The sequence below is a fragment of the Eretmochelys imbricata genome, chromosome 1, assembly GCF_965152235.1.
Source record: "Eretmochelys imbricata isolate rEreImb1 chromosome 1, rEreImb1.hap1, whole genome shotgun sequence".
NCBI classification, from domain to species: Eukaryota; Metazoa; Chordata; order Testudines; family Cheloniidae; genus Eretmochelys; species Eretmochelys imbricata.
Genome location: NC_135572.1, coordinates 249,321,167 through 249,335,691, shown reverse-complemented (window position 1 = coordinate 249,335,691; position 14,525 = coordinate 249,321,167). Strand labels below are relative to the sequence as shown.

The 14,525-nt window shown below is 45.5% G+C and overlaps 1 protein-coding gene across 1 annotated transcript in view; it reads right to left on the bottom strand.

The window, feature by feature from the left end:
- CACNA2D4 (calcium voltage-gated channel auxiliary subunit alpha2delta 4) overlaps positions 1 to 14,525 on the bottom strand; it is a 166,631-nt gene that overhangs the window by 89,404 nt on the left and 62,702 nt on the right. Inside the window, exons 20-25 of the mRNA XM_077831393.1 lie at positions 10,001 to 10,062; positions 9,642 to 9,709; positions 9,416 to 9,461; positions 7,961 to 8,058; positions 5,170 to 5,263; positions 3,694 to 3,793 (exon numbers count right to left, since the gene is read on the bottom strand). Coding sequence (XP_077687519.1) covers positions 3,694 to 3,793; positions 5,170 to 5,263; positions 7,961 to 8,058; positions 9,416 to 9,461; positions 9,642 to 9,709; positions 10,001 to 10,062 — 468 coding nt within the window. The remainder of the gene's footprint in view (positions 1 to 3,693; positions 3,794 to 5,169; positions 5,264 to 7,960; positions 8,059 to 9,415; positions 9,462 to 9,641; positions 9,710 to 10,000; positions 10,063 to 14,525) is intronic.

Here is a 14,525-nt window from a genome sequence, read left to right as displayed (position 1 = left end):
CAGCTCCTGGCCCATGTCCCCGCCCCCCGGATCCCCCACCCAGGGCTCCCCACAGCTGTATGGGTGGCTCTTACCATGGCCCAGCTGCAGCTCTTCAGCTCTTGAGGCCTGGCTTCTGGCTTGGCCAGGAAGCAGGGGCCTCAGGGAAAGAGGAGGGGCAGGGGTGTGGCTTTGGAGGGGGCATGGCCTCATGGTTCCCCTACTTTTAGGAAGACTCCACTGCCCCTATCAGGGGGTCCACCAAGCAGGGCCAGTATTAGACTCGCAGAGGCCCAGGGTGAAAGCTGAAGCCCCACCATGCAGCGCTGAAGCCCAGGGCCCCGGGCCCAGCCACCTGGGGCTGAAGCTGAAGCTGAAGCTGAGCAACTTAGCTTTATGGGGCCCCCTGTGGCATGGGGTCCTGGGCAGTTGTCCTGCTTGCTGCCTCCTAATGCTGGTCGGGATTTTATGTACAGAAGAACAGTTGTTGTGGCACAGGTGGGCCAAGGAGTTTTTATAGCATGTTGGGGGAGGTCTCAGGAAGAAAACGGTTGAGAACCCCTGCTCTACGCAACCTTCCAAGAATTCTCCAGTCCACAGAGTCACTACAACTAACAGAGCCTCGTGTCAATCCTGCGTCTGCCAAGACAGTGCAATTAGGCAGCGGACCCTTGGCTACAGAAGATCATGCTGAGCCTACACCTCTTTTTAAAGAACAAGTCACGCCTCTTTGCAAAGACCTAACCCCCTCAGTAGAGATGGTTGTATATACTGTCACATACAGAGTAGCAGCCCCTGTATATAACCTGGTCCTTACATATTCCATATTCTCTCACCTCCAGTAAAAGGAGAATACAGCGGTCCATTTGCAGACAAGAAGATAAAATTATTTTTAAATAAGGCACAAGGCACCTAAATACTATGGTGGCAGCTGCTTTACAAATGCTACTGCTGTAGACAGATAAGACAGTGGTTAGCTTTAGGAACACATCTGAGCGTACAGAGAATTATCTGCATGAACCAAGAGCCTTATTTCCCAGTTTTTTCGCTTCTTGGATTCTGCTCAGCATGTCACATAGATCTTATGACTTTTTCCAGATTGAGTCACCAGGTGGTGCTGTTGTCCACATATCAGATATGTGGACAACACCCGCCAGCACAGGCTGTTCAGCCAACACACATAACCAGTGGTAGGTGGGACGGGTATAGCTAATAAGTTACATCCTTGAAGCTGAAACTCTTTAGCTGCCATTTGGTGAGCAGGTAGCACATACTTCACTTAGTCCATCCCACTAGGGCCCGCACTAACATGCATAAGTCATCTCTATTGTGGGTAAGAATGAGCCACAAAACTGAAAAAGGGAGATGCAAGGAAGTGCAAAGTAAGAATCTGTGCTGTGCGGTACCCTGCAGCTCTGAACAATCTTATATCCCTGCCCAGAGCTGCAACAGGAGTATATCTATTTGTAGCACTGTAGGGATTGTAAAAAGAAAAGGAGGACTTGTGGCACCTTAGCGACTAACCAATTTATTTGAGCATAAGCTTTCGTGAGCTACAGCTCACTTCATCGGATGCCACAGTATGCATCCGATGAAGTGAGCTGTAGCTCACGAAAGCTCATGCTCAAATAAATTGGTTAGTCTCTAAGGTGCCACAAGTCCTCCTTTTCTTTTTGCGAATACAGACTAACAGACAGGCTGTTACTCTGAAACTTGTCATTATGTAGGGATTGTGTTACTCCAGCTAACATCTGCAATATGGGTGTATTAACAGGTGTTACCATACGCAGGGGGAAGAGATCTAGTTACCACAGGTCACAGCTGTAGTATTAAAGTATCAACAGGTGCCATGTGTAGGTGAAAGGAACGCTGTTAGTCCAGTTAATGTCTTAGGGGACATCACAGGGATCCTTGTGCAGATGAGAGGCCTGCACTTACTATGCCAGTGGGACTAATTACCCAACCAAAAAAATGTTGGATAAAATTTTCGAAAGTGTGTAAGTGATTTGGGCTCTTAGGTGCCTGAATCACTTTGGAAAATGGGACTTGGGTGCTTTAGAACATTTTACCCTCTGTCTGAATTCCTTTTAAAATATCTAATCCCGTTCATGCATTCAGCTCCCAAGCGCAAGAGTGAGGCTGTGAAAGAGATCACAAGGAAGCCCTTTTATTTGTGTGGTGGGGGAATGAAGGCTCCTAGTTTTCTGACTCAGTCAAGGACCAGGAACTGGCTACGGTGCTCAGTGAAAAAGAGATGGGGGAGGGGTCTGAGTCTTGCCTGATCAAGAAAACAATATATAGACAGAGCTAATGACCAGGTCAAGAAGGGCAAGGGAGGCCATAAGGGATAAATGATGCCCCCCTTATAGGTCAGCCAAGTTCCAGAGACTCATTGGAGCTTCTCAGACCAAAAAAATTGATCTATGGGCTTCTGCACTTGCCATAACATAAACCATATCTGTGGGGAGCGCCAGGAATAACCAGGTAACAGACTTCCCTGCAAGATCTCCACTTCTTCCTCCCCCTCCCCGATTTCTTTATTTCAGATCTTTACTTTTGCTGTATATTTTGACATAGCAATGACTGGTCATTTATATGGTTCTTTCCTTTCCAGAAGATTTGGAAGCGCTTTACCTACAATACACAGGAATCCGCCACTGAAATGCAGCCACCACTGGAGTGATGCACCTGCAACCCTTTAAAAGCACAGAAAAATGCTATGTGCCAGCAGTACAGGACAGGGAATCAACACTGCCTTCCCGCAGCATATTGAGTCAAGTTCAAGGTCTTGCTTCCTATCTACAAAGCAGTCAATGGCCTGGGCCCAGTATATCTGACAAGTCTGCTCCTCAGGTACAATGGGACTTTCTGCCATAAGGGTGAAGCTCATTTGTGCAGGAAATGGAACCTTCTCAGGGGTGGTCCCAGACTGTGGAAGAAACTCCCACAGGAATGAAGGACCATCACAAACTTCACCACCTTCTGCTCCAAGTGCAGGGCACACTTCTTCAGCCTACTTTCTAACAGGAACTCAAAGCAGCTGAATAACTCTAAAATAACTCTAACCAAAATCCTACCAAGCCAAAACACTCCACTGCACACACAATTCTCCCTCTAGGGAGAGGATGAGAGAGAGACTGTGACTACATGTGACAGATGTTAGTCACATTGCATAATGCACCCCCGGAACGTGTTCAGATACTATGATGATGAGGGCAGTATAAGAATCTGTATAGGATAGAATATCCAGCAATTGAGACTGCAAGGGGAATTGAGATAGGCAGAGTATTACTAGCCAAGTTGGAACATGGCCCAAAAGCGAAAGCAAAAGATACCCCCCCCACATACTCTCATAAAAAGTGTCACTGGAAATCTTCTGGCTGTAATGTCTTGGCGACACCCCTTCTATTTCCTGACCAGGACTTCGGAACAAGCAAAGAAAAGATTATGTCTCTCAGAAAAATTAGCCTACATTTTACATTGAAACCAGTGCATTCTGGGACAGGTTTTTGCCATATAACAAACAGAACAAGCACAAAACAGTGCCCCGCCCTATCCTTTATGACACATCAGACAGATCCACTCCACTAACCCCTGGTTGCTTCCCATTCTGCTCTTTGTAACCCTGGATACTGTTGAAGGCACAGTGGCAATTTCATGCTGCTCCTTCACAGAGACTAGAAGAAACTCCTCAGTGAAGTTTCATTTTAGGACTTGCCTGTTCGAGAGTTTCTCAGATCCCACATACAGGAGGCTCCTCATGAGGCCAGCTCGAGTGCCCAGAAATGCCATCTCGACCCCCTGCTCAGTCTCACTGTGGGACAGAGAGAGAGACCCACAGGGGCAGAATTAGTTCTCAGAGCTAAAACTAAGCCTGCCATGTAGTAAGGACCTTCAGAGTGGAGATTCAGAGGGCAACACATTGGAGCGAGAGGTTTCTTAAGCATTTAGGACCAAATTCACCTGTGATATAATGCCACTGCCTTCAGTGGGGTTACACCAGAACTGATACATTTGAAAATCTGAGCGGGAATTAGGATTATTATGATTTTACTATTCATTCTCACAGTCACACTTGTGTGATTTGTTCATTTTGTCCCTTTACAGAGAGAACTTAAAGTCCTCTACTACTGACCGCCCAGCTGCAGGCTGTTTACATATGGAATTGGGGAGAGAGATGGGTTACTCAGAAAGAATGGGTGTGCCCCCTGGGCTGAACCCAACCTCTGTCTGGGACAGGGAGATTAAGGGATGGTGAGGGATGACGTAACTGAGTGGCTCAGGGCGACCCTGCTGGAGTTGTGGGTACCATAGACCTGACATTGTTGTGAAGAGGCTCACAGTGTAGAGGGCCAGCTGCTATGGACGGGGCAGTGTCTTTTTAAGTGAGAGGAATGTGCTGGATGATAGACTGTGTCCACACTAGGTCTTGTTGGCAAAAATTTCCTGTCATTGCTCCACCAATGGGAGTCCAAGAGCAGATAAGACAACCATGGCTGCCCATTTTTATAACACATGCTGCAAGTAGATCTGAACAACACAGTGTTAAAGTGCTAGTGGGCCTAGATGCCCAGGTGGTAGCAGCCATGGTAAAATTTTGCCTCCAAAAAAATCCCAAGTGGAGGCAAGACCCTCTAGATTTATATCCCTTCTCAGTCCTGGCAGCAGCAGTCCAAGCTTCCATCTGTGTACCTCAACCCTGATCTGATGGCACCATCCATAAGTGTGTCAGGTAGGTCAATTTCCATGGCCCATTCAATCCTTGGCTTTAGTGTCAGTAAGAGAGCCGACTAGTGCCAGCTGGGATAATATTTTTTGTGATACAGTAGAAGCTGGACTCAGCCCAATTCACTTTATGTAGTTCAAGGAACGGTTGTCACATGGTAACAAAGTTTAGTCACTACTGTCCTTGGGTGAGATTTGAACTCAAAACTTTGAAGTGTAAGTTTCTGTATCTATTACCAATACCTCAAAAGTGAGATTCTTCCTCCTTGGAAGGAGGTTTCTGTTTCTGTGGTCAGCTTAATGCTATGTAAGGATCTATTATGGGCTCTATGGGACAAAGGGAATCAAGCTGCTCCTTCAACTTGGCCACAGAGCTTCCACCAGGGAATCAGGAGACCCTGTCCAAACTCCCAAGAAGACCATGGGATCTGAATTAATTTCAGCTGTGTTTTCACATATGCTTACTCAGACATGTTGAGGGCTAAGGCTGTCCAATAGGCCTCCATTGGCGCAGTTACCACAGCATCAAACAGCACCTCCTGGACCAAGTCCTCATCACCTGAGCAAAAAACCCAAACATGATGAGGCGTGAGAATGGCGTCATCCCTCTGCCTCCTAGATATCCTTTAGAGCAGCAATGTTACTGACCTACCTTGTGGTCTAGTGGGTTGAACAACAGTGAATAAAAAGAAGACCCCACTTGCATCTGCTGACCATCCCGGGGTGCCTCACCTCTGGCTGAGAGGACAGCATGGCAACTCTCACCAGGGTGTGACCAAGCCACTCCCACAGACTGTCTAGCAGCAGTCATGCACACAGCATTACAGTAAGGGCAGCTCACCGCCATGCTGTACATGAGTGGGAATGACCCAGACTCTGGGGTTCCGGTGGTCACTTTCACACGGCAGTTCAGCACACTGGTCACTCTATACACAGGGTCAGAGGTCACCCTCTGTCAGCCCAAAAGCTTGAGGGGTTGAAAGGCTGAGCAAACAAAACAGCGTCAAAAGAATTATTTATTCCCCCTCCCTTTTGGCCTTCACCCCTGAACTCACTGAACAGGCAGTCAACAACTGTGGCCTTGACTCCCTCTCCCTCAGTTCTGGGTCCCCTCTAATCAAGCTTCTGCCCACTCCACTCCACTCAAGCTGCCTTCACGAAAGTCTCGAATGATCTCTCTGTGGCCAAATCTCAGGACCTCCACGCTATTCCTGTCCACTCTGACCTCTCTGCTTTTGACAGTGGATCACACCCTCCTTCTTGAAATTTGAAATCTTGTCCGCACCAGGCTTCAGGAATGCTGTCCTCTCCTAGTTTTCCTACTCTTTGGCTGTTCCTCTAGGCTTTTTCTAGATGTGGATGTAAAGATGTGTTGTTGGAAGGAGTTTGCTAATACTTGCTAAACAGTTGTAAAATCTGGTGTGGACAAGGCAGCTGAGCCTAAGCTTTAACTTGACCTGCTTGGCACATATTAAAATCTACACTGGTTTATCCACACTAGACTTTTGGAGTGTGTTACCTAACACCATCTAACAACACACCATTAAATCCTAGTCTAGACAAAGCCTCTGTGCCCTATGTTAAGTGGGTGGTCCTCCTCCATTCTCCTGGAAGATCCCACAGGGCTCCATTCTTAGCCCCTTTTTCTTCTCACTCTAAAGCTTTACTTTGGGAGATCTCATCTACCTTAGATAGCTTCCTCACCATCTTCATGCCATTGACTTGCAAATATTCTTCCTCAGTCCTGACTTCTGTCCATCTACTCTGTCCCTTTTTTCAGTCTGCCTGACATCTCCTCCTGGATAACTCACCATTAGCTTAAACCTAACATGGCCAAAACTGAACCCCTTATCTTTCCTTAAAACTCTCCCCACTTCCCCCGGTTTCTGCTATTATTGACAAGACCCTCTTCTCCCTGTCACAGAGACCTGTAAGCTGGGGTCATCTTTGACTCCTCCCTCTCCTTTACATAACACATTCAGGTCACGTCCAAATCCAGCTGCTTCATCCTCCATTGCAAATCCAAAATCTGAACTTTTCTTTCTGTCCACACAGCTAAAACTTTCACCCAGGTCCTTATCATCTACCTCATTCTCCTCTTTGACACATCTCACTTCCTTCCAGTCCAGTCCATTCAAAACAAAGCCACTAAGACAGTCTTTCATTGACCTTTCCCATAATTCTGTGTTACACCCTCCCTTCTTCCTCTGAATCCCTCCACTGGCTCCCCTTTCCTATGTCAACAAGTTCAAACTTCTTGTCTTCACTCTTAATGCCCTTCACTACACTGCCCTTCCCTGCTTATTTGCTCTTGACTCTTATAGCATCATTCCTGCATTCTTCATGCCACCAATTATACCAGTTTTGAACAGCCATTTATCTGCATGTCCCACAAAGATCTTTGTGCATTCTTTTATGCTACCTCTCATTCATAGAGCACCCTCTGACTTGATCAATAAGGCCACTACTCTTTCCTCCCTCACATCCCTCCTCGAGATGCACTTCTCTGCTGATATTTACAACACATCAACCAGCTAACAATATGCAGGTAGACCAGCAGTTGGGGATACTTGATTTAATTTAATTCAAAACCCAAAGAAAACCCAAACATACTTTCAGATGATTTGAAACTGTCAGGGCACATCAAGTAGTGCAATATCTAACCTATGAATCCACGTGATCTTTTCATGACATTTGTCCTCCCTTGTTCATTTCTCTCCTTGGTTCATCACAACCACTTCGTCTACCCTAAAGAGCTAATGACTGAATATGAAGTAAGGCAGAGCTTGCCTTTTATCTTGTGTTTGAGGGAAGGCCAAACACAATGGTACCCCAGCTCTGAATAGGGCCTTTGGGATCTACCACAATACAAATAATGTTATTACTATTGTTTTAGGACTACACAGCTCTGAACTACACACAGGCACTCTTTCTTTCCTGGCTCTCCGCACAGCTCTGTCAAACATGGCCTACAGCACCCCTAGCTAATACAGGCCTGGATCTCTCCTTAACAGAGACGTTCAATCAGGTTTAATTTTGTGGTAGTTTGCTGGGGACAATCATTTGCTGGGGATTAGGATGTGGCCACTCAATTTATTGCCACTTGTGAAGTGAGCAAGTGTTTGAACTCAGCTCTGCAGATATGAGCATAGAGCGCATGAGCTCAGTCTACCACCACTCAGCTTCCCGCAGCCCTTCTCCACCGTGGAGAGGCACAGGAGAGCTCCAGTAGGTCACTTTCATTTCCAGCTCTCACATTCCAGATCGGATTCTTCTCCTGTGAGGAAGCGGATCATGGCCTCCAGCTGGCTGAGCTTCCGGTGATCTGGATCAATATCGGTGATGCAGTAAATCCTGGCGGCAAGGAAAGAAACACAGAAAATCATTTTCAAGCAAACACACAAGGAAAATAGAGATCTGGAAAAAAATATTGTAACAAATCCTTGGCCACCTAGGAATTTCAGTTGTCACTATGCTGCACTCCATGGGTGCTCAGAACTTAACAACAACAGCATGGATCAAACTCAGCTCCTCCTGTTAAAAACAGCACAGGATGATACCACTTGCACTAAAGAAGCATCTTCGTTAGCAGCATAGTTCCTCTGACACACAGCAGAGCAGTTCTAATTTCACCTAGCAAAGGGCAATGGTAACATATACACTAGCCTGCTTATAACAATATTCAGTATGGTGGAGAAACCTGGAAAGCAGCAATGCCAAAGAAGACAGATAACTAGACAGTGAACAAGCTTGCAATGTGATATGGTGGCAAGATAAACCAATGGGCTGCATATGCAGAGGCATCAGGATGCAGAGGTGGGAGGTGATCAGTTCTCTGTATTTCACAAGAGACCAGCCATCTAATGTTGCTTTCAGTTCTGGCCACTTCCATGTCAGATTGGAGGGGTATAAAGAAAAAACACAAATTATTAAGGAACTTGAAGGAATGGTTTATGAGGCAAGACTAAAAGAAGTGACTATATAAAGCTGGTGAACAGATGACTTAAGTATATATGTTAACTGTGCATGAAACTGAAGGAGGAAGAGATGCTGTTAAAGGCGGTTTGAGGGGTTTTAACTAGGGTATAATAAATTAGGTTTTTTTGCAGTGCTTCTTGTAAATAATTGCTTTAGTTTTGATCCATTTGAGGTTCACATGCCCAAGTTTAATGCTGAGTTTCAGGTACACACAAATCCCAAATCTCAAAGCAAAAGTTGAAAATGCCAAGCTTCATTTTGTTTCATGGCCAAACCAAGCAAAAGCACAAATTTTGCATGATATGATGTTGCATTAATAAAGTCAACTCCAGGTTCACTAGAAACCACATCCAGGCTCATTTAAAAGGCATGGGAACCAAGCTGATTTCTCACTGAGAGTAATCTGACCTTGCAACAAAATCCCACCTCACTAAGTTTTGTGTGATTTATGGTTTGTTGCACAGTTCTAGGCAGGAATAGGATGAGATTGTGCAAAGGAGAATTTAGGGAGTATATCAGGATATCTTTCTGGACAGTGAGATGGGTCAGACTGTAGAATAATCTGCCAAAGAAAGTGATGGAAGTCTCAGGAGCTTGCACCAAACTCTGGCACCATTAGTTACTTCAGAATAACATTGCTTTTCCTCAAAGCCAGGAGGGTGGGAGAGCAGAGCAAACTCTGCCAGTGATCTTAACACAAAGCTCCATCATTAATAGGATACCATCTACTTACCATTCATTAGCTAAGGTCAAGTCTGGCTGCAGCAGGTCATGCAAGCCTGAAACAAGAAAGCAACCAATAAGTCTATTGATCAATCAATGAACCAAACGCACAGAAAGGCTGAGAGGGTGAGGTGGGGGACAGAGAAGAGAGGGAGGCACAAGCTCATCCCTGGGATGCCAACAAAGTTCAGCATCCTTGCCCTCTACAGAGATGTGGCTGTTTCAGGTTAACCTACCTTCTTCCACTGAAGTGTTCCCCAGCAGGATGTATTCCCCATGCCCACGGGAGAGGACGACACCCAGGCTGCAGGCAGGGGGAAAACAGAGGGTTTGTCAACAAGGTCACGTGCAATCCCCAGATGTTTACATCTGACACTGCCCTCCCTGAGAAGTGAGCTATGATCCCCAATGCCATCAGCTCTCTCCTCTCTTATTTACAAAAGAACATCCCCAAGCGAGCAGTAAGAGTATCTGAACTCCAATACAAGGGAGCAAGGAACCCCTCTGTCATAGCCAATATCATGAGAAGGAGGGACCAAATAGCCACGCCCCCACCCCAAGAGGTACATCCCTGAGTTGACACACACTAGCTCACCTGAAAGGCGTGCTACTGATGTCAGTGAAGAAATAATCATTAGTGAGAAAGAGAACCCGTTTCTGGAATAAATAAAAAAAAGGGGGAAAATAAACTTTTTGAAAAACAAACCCTACGGTGGGAGAAGGGATACACCATCTACTGCACCACAGCGACAACAGTGATTTGGCTACACGACCCCCAAAGACAAACCAAAGCATCTGGTTAACTCCAGTAACATCCAACCCCCCAGGCTGGGTCTGAGGCCATGATGCAGTGCGCAATGTTCAGCAAGTCATGGTTTTCAGAGATCCACTCACTCAGCCATTCAATTTCCTCGCAGGGCCAGTAAAACCCCTTAACTCTGGGATTACAAGCCAGAGAGCAGAAAGTGGAAGGAAGCTGCCCTCCCTCTCACTGTATTAGCTGTACGCGCACTGCATAACCAGATTGCCGGGTCCTGCTGGTCTTTCTTCGCACAGGGCCCTGCAAGGCCCCAGACTGACCCTGACCCCCACTGCGGGCTACAATTCATTACCTTCACCAGCTTCCCTGGTTCCCTTTCTTACACTGTGGCTGAAGATTCAGAGAGGCAGATGAGGAGGACTGGAGGGTGGGAGGGAATGTATTTGGAAGAGCCAGAACAGGGGCTACAAACTGATTACAGTTGGTTGGAAAACAGAATTCCCATCTTGTGGGACATGCTGCTGATTTTCATATTTATTTTCATCCTGAATCAGGACAAAAAAGTCAGACTATCAAATATTTTCACGGAATGAAGAGTTATAAAATATTTCAATTTGGAAACATCAAAATGAAAGGACAACATTTTCAATCAAAACAAAATGTCATTTCGAACCAAAACATTTAGTTTCAAACTGAAAAATTTCATTTCAAATTAACATTTCCACTTAAAGAAACATTTTAATTCAAAATGTTTCATTTCATTTTGAAATGTTGCTTTGGAAAAATGATTTTTAAAAAGTGTCAAAATTGATATTTTCCGTTTGAAAGTGTCAGTTTCAATGGAATTTAGCAGGACTGGCACAAGTGCTTCCTCTTTGCGGCTGCTGCAGTAAAAAACATTTCTTGGAGTTTCAGAGTAACAGCCGTGTTAGTCTGTATTCGCAAAAAGAAAAGGAGTACTTGTGGCACCTTAGAGACTCCTTTCTGGATTGGAAGCGCAGTGATGTGACTCCTTGCTAGAACCAGGGCAAGAGATGAGGGGGTGGGTGAATCTGAGTGTGAGAGAGACACTGTAGCAGTGGTTCTCAAACTTTTTGTATTCGCGACCCCTTTCAGATAGCAAGCCTGAGTGAGACCCCCCCTCTTATTAATTAAAAACACATTTTTTATATTTAATACTATTTTAAATGCTAAATTTATAACCCTATTGCTTAAAATTAATTTACCTTTTCTCACTGCTTTTAAACTAAGACTAAAACACATTTTTTTATCAAATTATTGTTATACGCAGAAAAGTTATTTTTTCAAAATAGTTTAATACTGTTTAATAACGGGGGAAGAGTAATGCAAAGAAACTTTGCCAATATCATTTTTCGCAGCAGACTTAGCACCCCCACAGCCACCCTTACTTCTGCGCTGCTGCTGGCAGTGGTGCTGCCTTCAGAGCTGGGCGGCCAGAGAGCGGCAGCTGCTGGCTGGGCACCCATTTCCGAAGGCAGTGCCGCTGCCAGCAGCAGCGCAGAACAGTAGAAGTAAGAGTGGCAATGCTATACCATGCCACCCTTACTTCTGCATAACATTTGACCTTTGCACTGGGAAGGGTAGCTATGGGGGAGCTAAGGCAATTTTTTTTGAGGGGCTATAGCCCCCCACAATTCTGTCCCCCTCCCTCAAGCCATCCCTGCCTGTATGGCTGAGTGTTAAATTATAAATTACTTTTTTTTTGCTGATCTCAGTATTCTGATTGATCTGTGGTTTAATGCAGCTCTTCAGCTGCTGAACAATCAAGCCCTCTAATGGTGTCTCAGTCCCACTTTTTAGTTGCAAGACAACAAACCTGCGTTTGTTATCTACAATCCCCAGAGTCCAATTCCTTTAAAGTTGTGATAATACAATTAAATATTTTGTTTAGGAACAAGGATCGCTGCATTATACATTTACAATACTTTTTGAAGTAAATACATTACATTGCGATGGAAAGGTGTGTACAATTTTCTAAAACACTAGATTGAAATTATATATTTTATAGAGGTTGCTGGTCTCTGTTTTGTGCATGTACTCGCGACCCCCAAGTAATAACCTTGTGACCCCTTGCGGGGTCACAACCCCCAGTTCGAGAACCCCTGAACTATGGAGAACACCTGAATATACCATATACCAGTGAGAAGGCAGGCCCACTGCAAACGGCTCTAAGATTGTTTTAAATAATACTGGAGGTTGAGCAGCGTACACAGGATCTGCCAGTGTCAGCCTGCACTGTGTCCTGAGTTTGTGTACTCAGCAGGTGGGTTAGCATGAAAACAGATGCAGAGGTGACACATGGGGTGGCATGTGGCTTCACGTGACAACCCTCCTCTCCTCCCCAGATTTGCTCCTTGGCTTGTACTGAGCATGCTCACACAGATTGAGCATGTTCAGGAACACTGCTGAAGCCGACTGCCCTCACTCTGCACCTCCACTATCAATGGCCGGCTCTGCAATGGAACTGGTGTGTGTGTGTGTGTGTGTAAAAAATCCATCTGGCACTAGCAGTCAAAGGGACTTGAGGCAAAGCCATCTACACTGCACACAGACAGCTCCCTGGTGTGGGAGATTTGTCAACTGTCTGACAGCTGAGCACTGGCCAAAGAAAAGTGCTCCAATCACTTCAGTAAATGATAAAATGTGGCCAGTCCAGAAACCCAGCCTTGGGCTGCCACACAGAGGTTCAGAAATTTGGGTCCCCCACCCTGAAGCTTGAGTGGATACAGAAAACCTATCTCTCAGAACAACCTTTTTTGCCCTGTGGCTACCACTCTTTAAGCACAGAGATGATGGCTAAAGATAGTGGGTTTGTGTTGTTCTTGGGGTGAAGAACTTTCCTCTCTTCTGGCCTTGATTCCCACTCTCACTTTGTGTGTGGCCCTGGCTCCTTCTCTCTCCTCATCCTTCTTCAGCTCAGTGCTGCATTTCACCCTGTCACCCAGTTGCCTCCTTCTCAATGCCCTGGCACAGGGTATTGGCATATTGGGCATGTCCTTGCTCTTTTGGTTTAACTCCTGTCTTTACAGTCAATGCAATCAATAGAGGCTTCTCTGCCACTAGACCTCTTTAAGGAGTGTCCTTAAATCCCTTCTCTATCTCATCCCTTGGCAATTCCCTTCTAAATTCACTTTGAAATTAGGCAAATACAGACTGGCAATAAGGCATACATTTTTAACAGTGAGGGTAATTAACTATTAGAACAAAGTACCAAGGGTTGTGGTATATTTTCCATGATTGGCAATTTTTAAAATGAAGATGGGATTTTTTTCCTAGAAGATCTGCTCTAGGAATTATTTTGGAGAAGTTCTATGACCTGTGTTATACATGAGATCAGACTAGATGATCACAATGGTCCCATCTGGCCTTGGAAACTAGGAATTAAGTGTGGGGGTCACTTCTATGCCAAAGACACCACAATCTATATTCCCTTCACTCAGCCCTTTCCACCTGCCTCATTCTTATCAACCCTAAGCTCTGCCACAAATCCCCTCCTCTGCTTTCTGATGTCTGCTACTTGATTCTATGTGCCATCAAAGCAGCACAGCGGAACTGACAAGTAAGTTTGTCACTTTCACTTCCTGTCCAGCTCAATGCATCTTTGGAGCACTGTGAAATTGATAACTGGTCAGTTTCACTTTCTGGATAGGCTAGTAGGGCCACAGAGTAAAAGCCATCTCTTGCCAAGGCCACTTATCACTTTGTTCATCCAGGGTTCTAAATCATACCTTTCAAGGAGCAGGAAATGTCTGGATGAGAAAAAACAGAATAGCCCTCTACTGACAGATGGAACTTCATGAGGGCTGTAAGGTGTATTCTGAAGGAGCTAATAAATACCCCAGGGATTTTAAGGCTATGAAGTAGTACAATGCATCCAGAATGTGTTTTTGTAAAGAGGAAATTCCTGATTGATCACACCAAAACATTTTTTCCCCCATTTTGCTTTGTAACATTTCCTGGCAGTCCTTTCTGCCACTGCTCAGGATGCCCTGGACATCAGCTGAATAGGCCTTTTCTAATGCTGACATCCATCCAAATACCATGCCCTCATGAAAAGTGTGAGGGGGTTGTAAGTGATAAGTCCCTCCCTCATCCTGAGTTAAGGGAAATGGGAAGGAGGCCAGGCTGACAGCTGCAAAAGCATAGAGTACCAGAACTGACGGGCCCACCCCTGTGTGATCCAAATCTCTCACATCTTGTCCTGTCTGATTTTCCTCAAAACCCGTGGTAATGAAGGAGTCAGGGAAGACATACCTCACAGGTCCTGATCATTGTCTGAGGAAAGCGTCACCCCGAGAGCCTACGGTGCAACCCCTGCCCCGTCCCCCCAGAACAGAAC